A 17563-nucleotide genomic window follows, 5' to 3' on the forward strand; every position below is an offset into this window, starting at 1 on the left:
GATGCAGCCGGTTTAGTTACTTAGCTAACTAGCATTACTAATGTTAGCGCCAAAGTCTCTGTGTCAGAGACAAGCTGTCTCTGTGTAATGATAAATAATGTTTGTCCATAAGAAAGAGGGACTGTTGGCAGGCAAGGAACTGTGGCAGACAACTTGTGACCACTGTGGAACTGATAACAGGGAAGGAAGTCTCCCCACCCAGGGAGGGGAGAAACCTGGGGCTTGTAGTAGATTGTATAACAGGTGGCAGGCAATGAAGGAGAAGACTTGTGAACTATATTGTCATTGGTTCTGAGAGGAGGAGGGACATTTATGATGAAATGTGAGTTATATAGACCAATGTACAGGAAATGATAAGCATAAACCATTTAATTTGATTATGTTTATAAATTAGCAGACGCTCTTATCCAGAGCGACTAACAGGAGCAATTAGGGTTAAGTGCCTTGCACAAGGGCACATCGACAGGTTTTTCACCTAGTCGGCTCGGGGATTTGAACCAGCAAACGTTTGCTCACTGGCCCAACGCTTTTAACACCCAATGTTGACACAACTTTACATTTTCTTATTTTGGAGGTTAATTGTTGCCACAGCGCTGACTCAACAGTTTCTCTAATGCTCTGGTTTCAACTCGAACTGTCAGCCCAACTGCCATGGCATGCAGCTCCCCCCCCCCCGGGGCTCTGGCTCTCCTTTTTGTTTCTGCTCAAATCATTGACTGGATGGTTCTGTCTCTGCAGAGTGGTCACATGCCCTGTGTGCGGGTTTGGGACGTGGCCGAGCAGGCCCAGGTGGCAGAGGTACAGTGCCATAAGTACGGGGTGGCCTGTGTGGCCTTCTCAACCAACAGCAGCTACATCGTGTCCGTAGGCTACCAGCACGATATGACCGTCAGCGTCTGGGAGTGGAGGGTAAGTTAAAGACATGGGTTTGTTTGTTTTTCTTTCAGAGACGTTAGCCTGTTAAGTGCCAGAGGTGTAGAGTTGCACTTTTCCTATCCACTACATTGGTTCCATTGCACCAGGCAACTGCTGAAATTTGGATTCCCAGGATGTCTACTCTGCTGGCTGGATAGTACTGGGGTTAAGGTATGGCTGGGCTTCAGCCTGGAGGATAGTACTGGGGGTTAAGGTATGGCTGTGTCTTCAGCCTGGAGGATAGTACTGGGGTTAAGGTATGGCTGGGCTATGGCTTCAGCCTGGGGGATAGTACTGGGGTTAAGGTATGGCTGGGCTTCAGCCTGGAGGATAGTACTGGGGTTAAGGTATGGCTGGGCTGTGTCTTCAGCCTGGAGGATAGTACTGGGGGTTAAGGTATGGCTGGGCTTCAGCCTGGAGGATAGTACTGGGGTTAAGGTATGGCTGGGCTGTGTCTTCAGCCTGGAGGATAGTACTGGGGGTTAAGGTATGGCTGGGCTTCAGCCTGGAGGATAGTACTGGGGTTAAGGTATGGCTGGGCTTCAGCCTGGAGGATAGTACTGGGGTTAAGGTATGGCTGGGCTGTGTCTTCAGCCTGGAGGATAGTACTGGGGGTTAAGGTATGGCTGGGCTTCAGCCTGGAGGATAGTACTGGGGTTAAGGTATGGCTAGGCTTCTTGGGAGGGGGCAGGGAATCCCAGAGTCTGTACTTTTATGTCCTGTCATTTGATCTGTCTGCTAACTTGTTGAAGGGTGTCCAGACTGACTGATGATAATGATAGTCCAAATGTTCTTCGCAACAACAACAACATCCTGCAATCTGTTATCAGTTCTGACAGCAGTCTGGTCAAAGGCCGTCAACTAGAGGCCACAGAAATCCCTGCGTTACTTAAAATAACCCGAGCTCTGTGAAACTGCCATGATTTTGTAAACCCTCTTGTACTGTGTGTTTTTGTAGAAGGGGACGGTGATCGCGTCCAACAAGGTGTCTAGCAGAGTTCTGTCCGTCTCCTTCTCTGAAGACAACAGCTACTTCGTCACGGCAGGAAACCGACACGTCAAGTTCTGGTACCTCGACGCCTCTAAAGAGAGACGGGTCAGGACATTGTTATTATTATTATTATTATTAAGTATTTTATATGCCATATTGTTTATACTCCATCCATGTATATGAGTAAATGGGTTGATTCTGGATGTTTACTATGGCTCCTCCCCCAGGTGAACAGCACGGTGCCTCTGATTGGCCGATCAGGATTGCTAGGGGAACAGAGGAACAGCATGTTCTGTGGTCTGTCGTGTGGGCGGGGCAACATGGCCAGCAGCACCTATTGCATCACTTCCTCTGGCTTGCTGTGTCAGTTCAACAACAGGAGGATGCTTGACGCCTGGGTGGACCTCAAGGTCAGTATGGCCCTAACTGACCCCTGAACCTCTCGCTGTCCCTATTTTGATATCTGAAAATTCTCGCAACACCAACCAGGTTAAAAAATAAATAAAAACGAACAGCCGATGATAACTTGTTTTTTGGGGGGGGCAGTCAATTAATTAAAAAAACATTGCAACAGTATTTCTGATTTGTCTTCTCAACTCACCATCACATACTTTTAACATGGGGGCTATGATGACGGTCTGTTATGTCTCTTATCTCACCACCACTAATGAGATGGGTGTTGCTTGATGTGTCTCGAAGTCAGGAGGCCTGGTCCCTGCTGTCACATCTAACCTGGCTGGATATTTGGTTTTAATGCAGACGAGACCACTGAATCCAGCTTCACACAGATCAGAGCTAGAGAGAATTGTACCATGAGTTTTATGGTGCTTTCAAGACAACTAGGAAACTCTGGAAAAATACACGAGGTCACATCATGACTTAGGTGATCTTCAGGGCAGGAAGTCGGAGCTCTAGAAAGAGGTTGGATGATTGTTCAAATAGATTTTTCCTGGTCATAGCTCATTCCACCCTGTTTCCAGTTGTTTTGAACGCGGTATTAATGCTACGAGGGAGACGGCAGGGTGTTCACTTTTTTGATCTAGGAACCTAAACTCCTCCCTAGTGACCCGTGAATGCAGCATTCGGGTCACGTGTCAGCTCAATCAGCTGTTTGATTTCGACTGAGCCAGGATCACAGTCCAACGTGATTTGGGAAGCAGGTCCCGACGTGCTCTGCCGAGCGTTGGAGGTGAACAGGCAGCACTGGTGTCAGACACTTTCTGATGCTGTTTTCTGATAGAGCAGCCGAGGGAAGGTGGCATGGTTCGCCTTTTTTTAAAATGTAAAATTATTTCCTCTCAATCCACCTGATACGGTCACACATCTGTACAATGTTTTTGTATTTGTTCTGCATGCTTGGTAAGGACAACAGCTCCTCTTAATGCAAAAACATATTTTCAACACTCGATAACCACCAAGCCTCTGTGAAATGAACACATATTTTCAACACTCGATAACCACCAAGCCTTCGGTGTGAAATGAAAACATATTTTCAACACTCGATGCTCCCTGTCCCACCATAGAGACCCATTCATAACTAGTGTAGAGGCCTGCTCCCTGTCCCACCACAGAGACCCATTCATAACTAGTGTAGAGGCCTGCCCCATGTCCCACCACAGAGACTCATTCATAACTAGTGTAGAGGCCTGCCCCCTGTCCCACCACAGAGGGAGACCCATTCATAACTAGTGTAGAGGCCTGCTCCCTGTCCCACCACAGAGGGAGACCCATTCATAACTAGTGTAGAGGCCTGCCCCCTGTCCCACCATAGAGACCCATTCATAACTAGTGTAGAGGCCTGCCCCCTGTCCCACCACAGAGGGAGACCCATTCATAACTAGTGTAGAGGCCTGCTCCCTGTCCCACCACAGAGGGAGACCCATTCATAACTAGTGTAGAGGCCTGCTCCCTGTCCCACCACAGAGACCCATTCATAACTAGTGTAGAGGCCTGCCCCCTGTCCCACCACAGAGGGAGACCCATTCATAACTAGTGTAGAGGCCTGCTCCCTGTCCCACCACAGAGGGAGACCCATTCATAACTAGTGTAGAGGCCTGCCCCCTGTCCCACCATAGAGACCCATTCATAACTAGTGTAGAGGCCTGCTCCCTGTCCCACCACAGAGGGAGACCCATTCATAACTAGTGTAGAGGCCTGCTCCCTGTCCCACCACAGAGACCCATTCATAACTAGTGTAGAGGCCTGCCCCCTGTCCCACCACAGAGGGAGACCCATTCATAACTAGTGTAGAGGCCTGCTCCCTGTCCCACCATAGATACCCATTCATAACTAGTGTAGAGGCCTGCGCCCTGTCCCACCACAGAGGGAGACCCATTCATAACTAGTGTAGAGGCCTGCTCCCTGTCCCACCACAGAGGGAGACCCATTCATAACTAGTGTAGAGGCCTGCCCCCTGTCCCACCATAGAGACCCATTCATAACTAGTCTAGAGGCCTGCCCCCTGTCCCACCATAGAGACCCATTCATAACTAGTCTAGAGGCCTGCCCCCTGTCCCACCATAGAGACCCATTCATAACTAGTGTAGAGGCCTGCTACCTGTCCCACCATAGAGACCCATTCATAACTAGTGTAGAGGCCTGCCCCACCATAGAGACCCATTCATAACTAGTGTAGAGGCCTGCCACCGGTCCCATCCACAGAGGGAGACCCATTCATAACTAGTGTAGAGGCCTGCCCCCTGTCCCACCACAGAGGGAGACCCATTCATAACTAGTGTAGAGGCCTGCTCCCTGTCCCACCACAGAGGGAGACCCATTCCTAACTAGTGTAGAGGCCTGCCCCCTGTCCCACCATAGAGACCCATTCATAACTAGTGTAGAGGCCTGCTCCCTGTCCCACCACAGAGGGAGACCCATTCATAACTAGTGTAGAGGCCTGCCCCCTGTCCCACCATAGAGACCCATTCATAACTAGTGTAGAGGCCTGCCCCCTGTCCCACCATAGAGACCCATTCATAACTAGTGTAGAGGCCTGCTACCTGTCCCACCACAGAGACCCATTCATAACTAGTGTAGAGGCCTGCCCCCTGTCCCACCACAGAGGGAGACCCATTCATAACTAGTGTAGAGGCCTGCTACCTGTCCCACCACAGAGGGAGACCCATTCATAACTAGTGTAGAGGCCTGCCCCCTGTCCCACCACAGAGGGAGACCCATTCATAACTAGTGTAGAGGCCTGCCCCCTGTCCCACCATAGAGACCCATTCATAACTAGTCTAGAGGCCTGCCCCCTGTCCCACCATAGAGACCCATTCATAACTAGTGTAGAGGCCTGCTACCTGTCCCACCATAGAGACCCATTCATAACTAGTGTAGAGGCCTGCCCCCTGTCCCACCATAGAGACCCATTCATAACTAGTGTAGAGGCCTGCCACCGGTCCCATCCACAGAGGGAGACCCATTCATAACTAGTGTAGAGGCCTGCCCCCTGTCCCACCACAGAGGGAGACCCATTCATAACTAGTGTAGAGGCCTGCTCCCTGTCCCACCACAGAGGGAGACCCATTCCTAACTAGTGTAGAGGCCTGCCCCCTGTCCCACCATAGAGACCCATTCATAACTAGTGTAGAGGCCTGCTCCCTGTCCCACCACAGAGGGAGACCCATTCATAACTAGTGTAGAGGCCTGCCCCCTGTCCCACCATAGAGACCCATTCATAACTAGTGTAGAGGCCTGCTACCTGTCCCACCACAGAGACCCATTCATAACTAGTGTAGAGGCCTGCCCCCTGTCCCACCACAGAGGGAGACCCATTCATAACTAGTGTAGAGGCCTGCCCCGTGTCCCACCACAGAGGGAGACCCATTCATAACTAGTGTAGAGGCCTGCTCCCTGTCCCACCACAGAGGGAGACCCATTCATAACTAGTGTAGAGGCCTGCTCCCTGTCCCACCATAGAGACCCATTCATAACTAGTGTAGAGGCCTGCTCCCTGTCCCACCATAGAGACCCATTCATAACTAGTGTAGAGGCCTGCTACCTGTCCCACCACAGAGGGAGACCCATTCATAACTAGTGTAGAGGCCTGCTCCCTGTCCCACCACAGAGACCCATTCATAACTAGTGTAGAGGCCTGCCCCCTGTCCCACCACAGAGGGAGACCCATTCATAACTAGTGTAGAGGCCTGCCCCGTGTCCCACCACAGAGGGAGACCCATTCATAACTAGTGTAGAGGCCTGCTCCCTGTCCCACCATAGAGACCCATTCATAACTAGTGTAGAGGCCTGCTCCCTGTCCCACCATAGAGACCCATTCATAACTAGTGTAGAGGCCTGCTCCCTGTCCCACCATAGAGACCCATTCATAACTAGTGTAGAGGCCTGCTCCCTGTCCCACCACAGAGACCCATTCATAACTAGTGTAGAGGCCTGCTCCCTGTCCCACCACAGAGGGAGACCCATTCATAACTAGTGTAGAGGCCTGCCCCCTGTCCCACCATAGAGACCCATTCATAACTAGTGTAGAGGCCTGCCCCCTGTCCCACCACAGAGGGAGACCCATTCATAACTAGTGTAGAGGCCTGCCCCCTGTCCCACCACAGAGGGAGACCCATTCCTAACTAGTGTAGAGGCCTGCTCCCTGTCCCACCACAGAGGGAGACCCATTCCTAACTAGTGTAGAGGCCTGCCCCCTGTCCCACCATAGAGACCCATTCATAACTAGTGTAGAGGCCTGCCCCCTGTCCCACCATAGAGACCCATTCATAACTAGTGTAGAGGCCTGCTACCTGTCCCACCACAGAGACCCATTCATAACTAGTGTAGAGGCCTGCCCCCTGTCCCACCACAGAGGGAGACCCATTCATAACTAGTGTAGAGGCCTGCTACCTGTCCCACCACAGAGGGAGACCCATTCATAACTAGTGTAGAGGCCTGCCCCCTGTCCCACCACAGAGGGAGACCCATTCATAACTAGTGTAGAGGCCTGCTACCTGTCCCACCACAGAGGGAGACCCATTCATAACTAGTGTAGAGGCCTGCTCCCTGTCCCACCACAGAGGGAGACCCATTCATAACTAGTGTAGAGGCCTGCCCCCTGTCCCACCATAGAGACCCATTCATAACTAGTCTAGAGGCCTGCCCCCTGTCCCACCATAGAGACCCATTCATAACTAGTCTAGAGGCCTGCCCCCTGTCCCACCATAGAGACCCATTCATAACTAGTGTAGAGGCCTGCTACCTGTCCCACCATAGAGACCCATTCATAACTAGTGTAGAGGCCTGCCCCCTGTCCCACCATAGAGACCCATTCATAACTAGTGTAGAGGCCTGCCACCGGTCCCATCCACAGAGGGAGACCCATTCATAACTAGTGTAGAGGCCTGCCCCCTGTCCCACCACAGAGGGAGACCCATTCATAACTAGTGTAGAGGCCTGCTCCCTGTCCCACCACAGAGGGAGACCCATTCATAACTAGTGTAGAGGCCTGCTCCCTGTCCCACCATAGAGACCCATTCATAACTAGTGTAGAGGCCTGCTCCCTGTCCCACCATAGAGACCCATTCATAACTAGTGTAGAGGCCTGCTCCCTGTCCCACCACAGAGACCCATTCATAACTAGTGTAGAGGCCTGCTCCCTGTCCCACCACAGAGGGAGACCCATTCATAACTAGTGTAGAGGCCTGCCCCCTGTCCCACCATAGAGACCCATTCATAACTAGTGTAGAGGCCTGCCCCCTGTCCCACCACAGAGGGAGACTCATTCATAACTAGTGTAGAGGCCTGCCCCCTGTCCCACCACAGAGGGAGACCCATTCATAACTAGTGTAGAGGCCTGCTCCCTGTCCCACCACAGAGGGAGACCCATTCCTAACTAGTGTAGAGGCCTGCCCCCTGTCCCACCATAGAGACCCATTCATAACTAGTGTAGAGGCCTGCTCCCTGTCCCACCACAGAGGGAGACCCATTCATAACTAGTGTAGAGGCCTGCCCCCTGTCCCACCATAGAGACCCATTCATAACTAGTGTAGAGGCCTGCTACCTGTCCCACCACAGAGACCCATTCATAACTAGTGTAGAGGCCTGCCCCCTGTCCCACCACAGAGGGAGACCCATTCATAACTAGTGTAGAGGCCTGCCCCCTGTCCCACCATAGAGACCCATTCATAACTAGTGTAGAGGCCTGCCCCCTGTCCCACCACAGAGGGAGACCCATTCATAACTAGTGTAGAGGCCTGCTACCTGTCCCACCACAGAGGGAGACCCATTCATAACTAGTGTAGAGGCCTGCTACCTGTCCCACCACAGAGGGAGACCCATTCATAACTACCATAGCAATTGCGGACGGTAATATCGGTCTCTGCTGTAGTGTGGTTTCATAGCTTTTCTCATGATCTAAGGGCGCTCTCAGTTGAATTTGATCTTTTTTAGATTTGAATCATTTTCATTTAGATTAAGGTTAACCACATTACAATGATTTAGAGATACGAAGATTATATACAGTGCATTCCTAAAGTATTCAGACCCCCTGGCTTTTTCCATATTTTGTCACATTACAGCCTTATTCTAAAATTAATCAAATCGTTTTTTCCCCCTCATCAATCTACACACAATACCCCATAATAACGTCACAATACCCATAATGACGTCACAATACCCCATAATGACGTCACAATACCCCATAATGACGTCACAATACCCCATAATGACGTCACAATGCCCCATAATGACGTCACAATGCCCCATAATGACGTCACAATGCCCCATAATGACGTCACAATGCCCCATAATGACGTCACAATGCCCCATAATGACGTCACAATGCCCCATAATGACGTCACAATGCCCCATAATGACGTCACAATGCCCCATAATGACGTCACAATGCCCCATAATGACGTCACAATGCCCCATAATGACGTCACAATGCCCCATAATGACGTCACAATGCCCCATAATGACGTCACAATGCCCCATAATGACGTCACAATGCCCCATAACGACGTCACAATGCCCCATAACGACGTCACAATGCCCCATAACGACGTCACAATGCCCCATAACGACGTCACAATGCCCCATAACGACGTCACAATACCCATAACGACGTCACAATACCCCATAACGACGTCACAATACCCCATAACGACGTCACAATACCCCATAATGACGTCACAATACCCCATAATGACGTCACAATACCCCATAATGACGTCACAATACCCCATAATGACGTCACAATACCCCATAATGACGTCACAATACCCCATAATGACGTCACAATACCCCATAATGACGTCACAATACCCCATAATGTTGACGCATTTTTTTAAAGACATGTTTGCAAATGATTTATTTTTTAAATGATCCCATTTTAAATACGTATTCAGACCCTATACTCAGTACTTTGTTGAAGCACCTTTGGCAGCGATGACAGCCTTGAGTCTTCTTGGGTATGACACTACAAGCTTGGCACACCTGTATTTGGGGAGTTTCTCGCATTCTTCTCTGCAGATCCTCTCAAGCTCTGTCAGGTTGGATAGGGAGCGTAGCTGCGCAGATATTTTCAGATCTCTGGAGAGATGTTGGATCGGGCTCTGGCTGGGCCACTCAAGGACATTCAGAGACTTGTCCCGAAGCCACTCCTGCGTTGTCTTGGCTTTGTGTTTAGGATCGTTGTCCTGTTGGATGGTAAAACCTTCGCCCCAGTCTGAGAGCCTTTCCCTCGATCCTGACTACGTAGTCTCCCAGTCCCTGCCACTGAAAAACATCCCCACAGCATGATGCTGCCACCACCATGCTTTGCCGTAGGGATGGTATTGGTCAGATGATGAGCGTTGCCTGGTTTCCTCCAGATGTGACACTTGGCATTCATAGAATATTACGGACAATTCCTTCAACCTCATGGCTTGGTTTTAGCTCTGACATGCACTGTCAACCGTGGGACCTTATATAGACAGGTGTGTGCCTTTCCATATCATGTCCAATCAATTAAATTTACCACAGGTGGACTCCAATCAAGTTGAAGAAACATCTCAAAGATGATCAATGGAAACAGGATGCACCGGAGCTCAATTTGGAGTCTCATAGCAAAGAGTCTAAATACTTATGTAAATAAGGTATTTCTGTAATTAAAAATTAAAATAGCAAAAATGTCTTAACCTGTTTTTGCTTTGTCATTATTGCATATTGTCTGTAGATGAGGGGAAACAATAATTTAATAAATTTTTTAGACTAAGGCTGTAATGTAACAAAATGTGGGAAAAGGGCTGGGGTCTGAATACATTCTGAATGGACTGTATGTGTGTGGTGCTTTTTCCCCAGGATTTGGAAACTCCCATGACCCCATTTTCATATCAAGTGACCCCACATGGGTTTGCGACCCCTATTTTTGGGAACCGCTGGTCTTAACCATCTTCTCTCTGTCTCTGTCTGTCTCTCTCTGTCTCTCTCTCTCTCCAGACCACCTCTGCTCGCTGTCTGTCGGTGAACGAAGTATTTATCTTCTGTGGCTGTGCAGATGGTACCGTCCGACTCTTCAGCCCCCAGAACCTTCATTACATCACCACCCTGCACCGGCCACACTGCCTGGGAGTGGACATCACACAGGGCCTTCAGCCAGGGTGAAGTATTGTCTGATTGGTCATGTGGTTGCAGGACATTACATGCATGTTTTTAAAAAAATGTAAATGATGCGTCACACAGAAAGAGGGACTGACGGAGGTTAACAGAGATGCTCAAGTGACACACGTTACAGATGAAACACAGACAGGAAGAGACATTAGTCCCAGTGATACTCCTCATTACAGATCAGACAGGAAGAGACATTAGTCCCAGTGATACTCCTCATTACAGACCAGACAGGAAGAGACATTAGTCCCAGTGATACTCCTCATTATAGATCAGACAGGAAGAGACATTAGTCCCAGTGATACTCCTCATTACAGATCAGACAGGAAGAGACATTAGTCCCAGTGATACTCCTCATTACAGATCAGACAGGAAGAGACATTAGTCCCAGTGAAACTCCTCATTACATACCAGACAGGAAGAGACATTAGTCCCAGTGATACTCCTCATTACAGACCAGACAGGAAGAGACATTAGTCCCAGTGATACTCCTCATTACAGATGAAACACAGACATGAGTTGACGATCGGGTGAATCCGGAAACTGAAGCTCTGCACTCTATAGTCAGTCGTATGACCAGTGGATGCTTCAGTGCCTGGAGTCAGTGAAGAATGAAAAGCCCTGCATGGTCAATCCAACGTCCGAATTTACGGCGATTCGGCCTCTGCCGAAGTCTGGACATTCATACTTTTTTGCGCAGGGCAGTTGTCAAGGAAGTGAGTTGGTGTTTATACAGGACCTCCCTGCCCTCCACCTACCATCAACCAATCATGTCGCTGCGGAGCTATACGGAGCCCTCGACCTTGTTAAAACGTTTGCGAGGCTCAGAGCCATGAGGTACAGAGCTCAATTTGACATTGGCATGCGCCCGGAGGCTCCAAAATTCAGTGACACCTTCCATACGGTTTCTCCGACCACATTTTTTCGGATCATGCCTACATTGGCTCTTAGAACAGCAGTCCCGGTGTCTGGACATGATGATATGATGATGATGATGATATTAGTCTGCTTTTTAGATTGTATTAGAATAATGTATTGTCCTTTGGTTTTTTTTCTCCCTGATTTCTCCTGACTCCTTACAGGCATCTTTTTGTTGCCGACCCCAAGGCAGAATACCCAGACACCCTAGCCTTGACCTTTGACCCTGTAACCCGTCACCTGACCTGTGTGTACAACGATCACAGCGTGTATGTCTGGGACGTCCGTGACATCAAGAATGTAGGGAAGGTCTACTCTGCCCTCTACCACAGCGGCTGTGTCTGGAGTCTAGAGGTGTGTGTGTATGTGCTGTCTTTGTTGATACTCAGGCATTTCTCAGCTTCAATACAGGTGTTTTCTGTATCATATGGATGGAGACAATTATAGCCTCTCTACTGTTATGTAGCCTCTCTACTGTTATGTAGCCTCTACTGTATGTAGCCTCTCTACTGTTATGTAGCCTCTCTACTGTTATGTAGCCTCTACTGTATGTAGCCTCTCTACTGTTATGTAGCCTCTCTACTGTTATGTAGCCTCTCTACTGTTATGTAGCCTCTCTACTGTATGTAGCCTCTACTGTATATAGCATCTCTACTGTATGTAGCCTCTCTACTGTTATGTAGCCTCTCTACTGTATGTAGCCTCTACTGTATGTAGCCTCTCTACTGTTATGTAGCCTCTCTACTGTTATGTAGCCTCTCTACTGTATGTAGCCTCTACTGTATGTAGCCTCTACTGTATGTAGCCTCTACTGTATGTAGCCTCTACTGTATGTAGCCTCTCTACTGTATGTAGCCTCTACTGTATGTAGCCTCTACTGTATGTAGCCTCTACTGTATGTAGCCTCTCTACTGTATGTAGCCTCTCTACTGTATGTAGCCTCTACTGTATGTAGCCTCTCTACTGTATGTAGCCTCTCTACTGTATGTAGCCTCTCTACTGTATGTAGCCTCTACTGTATGTAGCCTCTACTGTATGTAGCCTCTACTGTATGTAGCCTCTACTGTATGTAGCCTCTACTGTATGTAGCCCCTACTGTATGTAGCCTCTCTGCTCTATGTAGCCTCTACTGTATGTAGCCTCTACTGTATGTAGCCTCTACTGTATGTAGCCTCTCTACTGTATGTAGCCTCTACTGTATGTAGCCTCTACTGTATGTAGCCTCTACTGTATGTAGCCTCTACTGTATGTAGCCTCTCTACTGTATGTAGCCTCTCTACTGTATGTAGCCTCTCTACTGTATGTAGCCTCTCTACTGTATGTAGCCTCTCTACTGTATGTAGCCTCTCTACTGTATGTAGCCTCTCTACTGTATGTAGCCTCTACTGTATGTAGCCTCTACTGTATGTAGCCTCTCTACTGTATGTAGCCCCTACTGTATGTAGCCTCTCTGCTCTATGTAGCCTCTACTGTATGTAGCCTCTACTGTATGTAGCCTCTACTGTATGTAGCCTCTACTGTATGTAGCCTCTACTGTATATAGCCTCTACTGTATGTAGCCTCTACTGTATGTAGCCTCTCTACTGTATGTAGCCTCTACTGTATGTAGCCTCTCTACTGTATGTAGCCCCTACTGTATGTAGCCTCTCTGCTCTATGTAGCCTCTACTGTATGTAGCCTCTACTGTATGTAGCCTCTACTGTATGTAGCCTCTACTGTATGTAGCCTCTACTGTATGTAGCCTCTACTGTATGTAGCCTCTACTGTATGTAGCCTCTCTGCTCTATGTAGCCTCTACTGTATGTAGCCTCTACTGTATGTAGCCTCTACTGTATGTAGCCTCTACTGTATGTAGCCTCTACTGTATGTAGCCTCTACTGTATGTAGCCTCTCTACTGTATGTAGCCTCTCTACTGTATGTAGCCTCTACTGTATGTAGCCTCTACTGTATGTAGCCTCTACTGTATGTAGCCCCTACTGTATGTAGCCTCTCTGCTCTATGTAGCCTCTACTGTATGTAGCCTCTACTGTATGTAGCCTCTACTGTATGTAGCCTCTACTGTATGTAGCCTCTCTACTGTATGTAGCCTCTCTACTGTATGTAGCCTCTACTGTATGTAGCCTCTACTGTATGTAGCATCTACTGTATGTAGCCTCTACTGTATGTAGCCTCTACTGTATGTAGCCTCTCTACTGTATGTCGCCTCTACTGTATATAACCTCTACTGTATATAGCCTCTACTGTATATAGCCTCTACTGCATATAGCCTCTACTGTATATAGCCTCTACTGTATATAGCCTCTACTCTATATAGCCTCTACTGTATATAGCCTCTACTGTATGTAGCCTCTCTACTGTATGTAGCCTCTCTACTGTATGTAGCCTCTCTACTGTATGTAGCCTCTCTACTGTATGTAGCCTCTACTGTATGTAGCCTCTACTGTATGTAGCCTCTCTTGTATGTAACCTCTCTTGTATATAACCTCTCTACTGTATGTAGCCTCTGCTGTATGTAGCCTCTGCTGTATGTAGCCTCTCTACTGTATATAGCCTCTACTGTATATAGCCTCTACTGTATATAGCCCCCCTCTACTGTATATAGCCCCCCTCTACTGTATATAGCCCCCCTCTACTGTATGTAGCCTCTACTGTATGTAGCCTCTCTACTGTATGTAGCCTCTACTGTATATAACCTCTACTGTATATAGCCTCTACTGTATATAGCCTCTACTGCATATAGCCTCTACTGTATATAGCCTCTACTGTATATAGCCTCTACTCTATATAGCCTCTACTGTATATAGCCTCTACTGTATGTAGCCTCTCTACTGTATGTAGCCTCTCTACTGTATGTAGCCTCTCTACTGTATGTAGCCTCTACTGTATGTAGCCTCTACTGTATGTAGCCTCTCTTGTATGTAACCTCTCTTGTATATAACCTCTCTACTGTATGTAGCCTCTGCTGTATGTAGCCTCTGCTCTATGTAGCCTCTGCTCTATGTAGCCTCTGCTCTATGTAGCCTCTGCTCTATGTAGCCTCTGCTGTATGTAGCCTCTCTACTGTATATAGCCTCTACTGTATATAGCCCCCCTCTACTGTATATAGCCCCCCTCTACTGTATATAGCCCCCCTCTCCTCTACTGTATATAGCCCCCTCTACTGTATATAGCCCCCCTCTACTGTATATAGCCCCCCTCTACTGTATATAGCCCCCCTCTACTGTATATAGCCCCCCTCTACTGTATATAGCCCCCCTCTACTGTATATAGCCCCCCTCTACTGTATATAGCCCCCCTCTACTGTATATAGCCCCCCTCTACTGTATATAGCCCCCCTCTACTGTATATAGCCCCCCTCTACTGTATATAGCCCCCCTCTACTGTATATAGCCCCCCTCTACTGTATATAGCCCCCCTCTACTGTATATAGCCCCCCTCTACTGTATATAGCCCCTCTACTGTATATAGCCCCTCTACTGTATATAGCCCCTCTACTGTATAGCCCCTCACTACTGTATATAGCCTCACTACTGTATATAGCCTCACTACTGTATATAGCCTCACTACTGTATATAGCCCCTCTACTGTATATAGCCCCTCTACTGTATATAGCCCCTCTACTGTATATAGCCCCTCTACTGTATGTAGCCTCTCTACTGTATATAGCCTCTCTACTGTATATAGCCTCTCTACTGTATATAGCCTCTCTACTGTATATAGCCTCTCTACTGTATATAGTCTCACTACTGTATATAGCCTCACTACTGTATATAGCCTCTCTACTGTATATAGCCTCTCTACTGTATATAGCCTCTCTACTGTATATAGCCTCTCTACTGTATATAGCCTCTCTACTGTATATAGCCTCACTACTGTATATAGCCTCTCTACTGTATATAGCCTCACTACTGTATATAGCCTCTCTACTGTATGTAGCCTCTACTGTATATAGCCTCTCTACTGTATGTAGCCTCTACTGTATGTAGCCTCACTACTGTATATAGCCACTACTGTATATAGCCTCTACTGTATATAGCCTCTACTGTATATAGCCTCACTACTGTATATAGCCTCTCTACTGTATATAGCCTCTCTACTGTATATAGCCTCTCTACTGTATATAGCCTCTACTGTATATAGCCTCTACTGTATATAGCCTCTACTGTATATAGCCTCTACTGTATATAGCCTCTACTGTATATAGCCTCACTACTGTATATAGCCCCCCTACTGTATATAGCCTCACTACTGTATATAGCCTCACTACTGTATATAGCCCCTCTACTGTATATAGCCCCTCTACTGTATATAGCCCCTCTACTGTATATAGCCTCTCTACTGTATATAGCCTCTCTACTGTATATAGCCCCTCTACTGTATATAGCCCCTCTACTGTATATAGCCCCTCTACTGTATATAGCCCCTCTACTGTATATAGCCTCTCTACTGTATATAGCCCCTCTACTGTATATAACCTCACTACTGTGTTTCACTGTCTTTTTACTGTTGTTTTTATTTCTTTACCTACCTATTGTTCACCTAATACCTTTTTTACACTTGGTTAGAGCCTGTATTCAGCATTTCACTGTGAGGTCTACTACACCTGTTGTATTCAGCATTTCACTGTGAGGTCTACTACACCTGTTGTATTCAGCATTTCACTGTAAGGTCTACTACACCTGTTGTATTCAGCATTTCACTGTGAGGTCTACTACACCTGTTGTATTCAGCATTTCACTGTGAGGTCTACTACACCTGTTGTATTCAGCATTTCACTGTGAGGTCTACTACACCTGTTGTATTCAGCATTTCACTGTGAGGTCTACTACACCTGTTGTATTCAGCATTTCACTGTGAGGTCTACTACACCTGTTGTATTCAGCATTTCACTGTGAGGTCTACTACACCTGTTGTATTCAGCATTTCACTGTGAGGTCTACTACACCTGTTGTATTCAGCATTTCACTGTGAGGTCTACTACACCTGTTGTATTCAGCATTTCACTGTGAGGTCTACTACACCTGTTGTATTCAGCATTTCACTGTGAGGTCTACTACACCTGTTGTATTCAGCATTTCACTGTGAGGTCTACTACACCTGTTGTATTCAGCATTTCACCGTGAGGTCTACTACACCTGTTGTATTCAGCATTTCACCGTGAGGTCTACTACACCTGTTGTATTCAGCATTTCACTGTGAGGTCTACTACACCTGTTGTATTCAGCATTTCACTGTGAGGTCTACTACACCTGTTGTATTCAGCATTTCACTGTGAGGTCTACTACACCTGTTGTATTCAGCATTTCACTGTCAGGTCTACTACACCTGTTGTATTCAGCATTTCACTGTGAGGTCTACTACACCTGTTGTATTCGGCACACGTGACAAATAAACTTTGATTTGATTTGGAAAATGGCGCATCACTTTCCTAGCATATTACTGTTTTGTTTATGTTTTTAATTTAGACATATCCTGACATGGATCTGTCCCGCTCCTGTCTGCCCCCTGGGTCTTTCCTCACCTGCTCTTCAGACAACACCATCCGGCTGTGGCACAGCGACCCGGGACTGGTGCAGGGAACCAGCTGCCTGCGTAACCTCTACAGCCACGTGAGTCTCAATGCAACAAGGCCAGGACCTCTGTCCAACCTGCCAATGTCGTGGCATTGTTCATTCAGAGTCTTGGATTACAAATGACTACACACATACTGGTTTTATCTGTATGTCTGTCTGCCTGTGTGCTGGTCCAGGATCTGTTGAGGATTGTGTACGTGGGGGAGGATACCCAACACCTTCAGACGGATGGGGAGAGAGGAGAGGGGGGCGGGATGGACGCTAAGTCAGGGATCAGAGTCCTGGGCATCAGTCCTGATGGACAACATCTGGCGGCTGGAGACCGCAACGGAAACGTACAGTAAGTACACACACACACACACACACACACACACACACACACACACACACACACACACACACAGTTAACATCAACTAAGATATCATGTGTTCTCCTGTCCAGTATATTTGGTCTACAGTTCATGGATCAGCTGCAGAAGATTGAAGCCCACGACTCTGAGGTGCTGTGTCTGGAGTTCTCCCCTGCAGAGACGGGTGAGTTCTGACCCCCGGGGAGACGGGTGAGTTCTGACCCCC

General features: G+C 47.8%; 1 protein-coding gene across 4 annotated transcripts in view; it reads left to right on the top strand.

The window, feature by feature from the left end:
• Positions 1-17563, top strand: part of wdr62 (WD repeat domain 62) — a 68648-nt gene that overhangs the window by 11146 nt on the left and 39939 nt on the right. For all 4 annotated transcript variants that reach the window (XM_031795351.1, XM_031795353.1, XM_031795352.1 and 1 more), the window contains exons 5-12: positions 739-909; positions 1874-2011; positions 2134-2316; positions 10328-10488; positions 11578-11767; positions 16880-17023; positions 17164-17327; positions 17430-17521. In XM_031795351.1, the coding sequence (XP_031651211.1) occupies positions 739-909; positions 1874-2011; positions 2134-2316; positions 10328-10488; positions 11578-11767; positions 16880-17023; positions 17164-17327; positions 17430-17521 (1243 nt within the window). The remainder of the gene's footprint in view (positions 1-738; positions 910-1873; positions 2012-2133; positions 2317-10327; positions 10489-11577; positions 11768-16879; positions 17024-17163; positions 17328-17429; positions 17522-17563) is intronic.

Source organism: Oncorhynchus kisutch, linkage group LG18 (assembly GCF_002021735.2).
Source record: "Oncorhynchus kisutch isolate 150728-3 linkage group LG18, Okis_V2, whole genome shotgun sequence".
Lineage (NCBI taxonomy): Eukaryota > Metazoa > Chordata > Actinopteri > Salmoniformes > Salmonidae > Oncorhynchus > Oncorhynchus kisutch.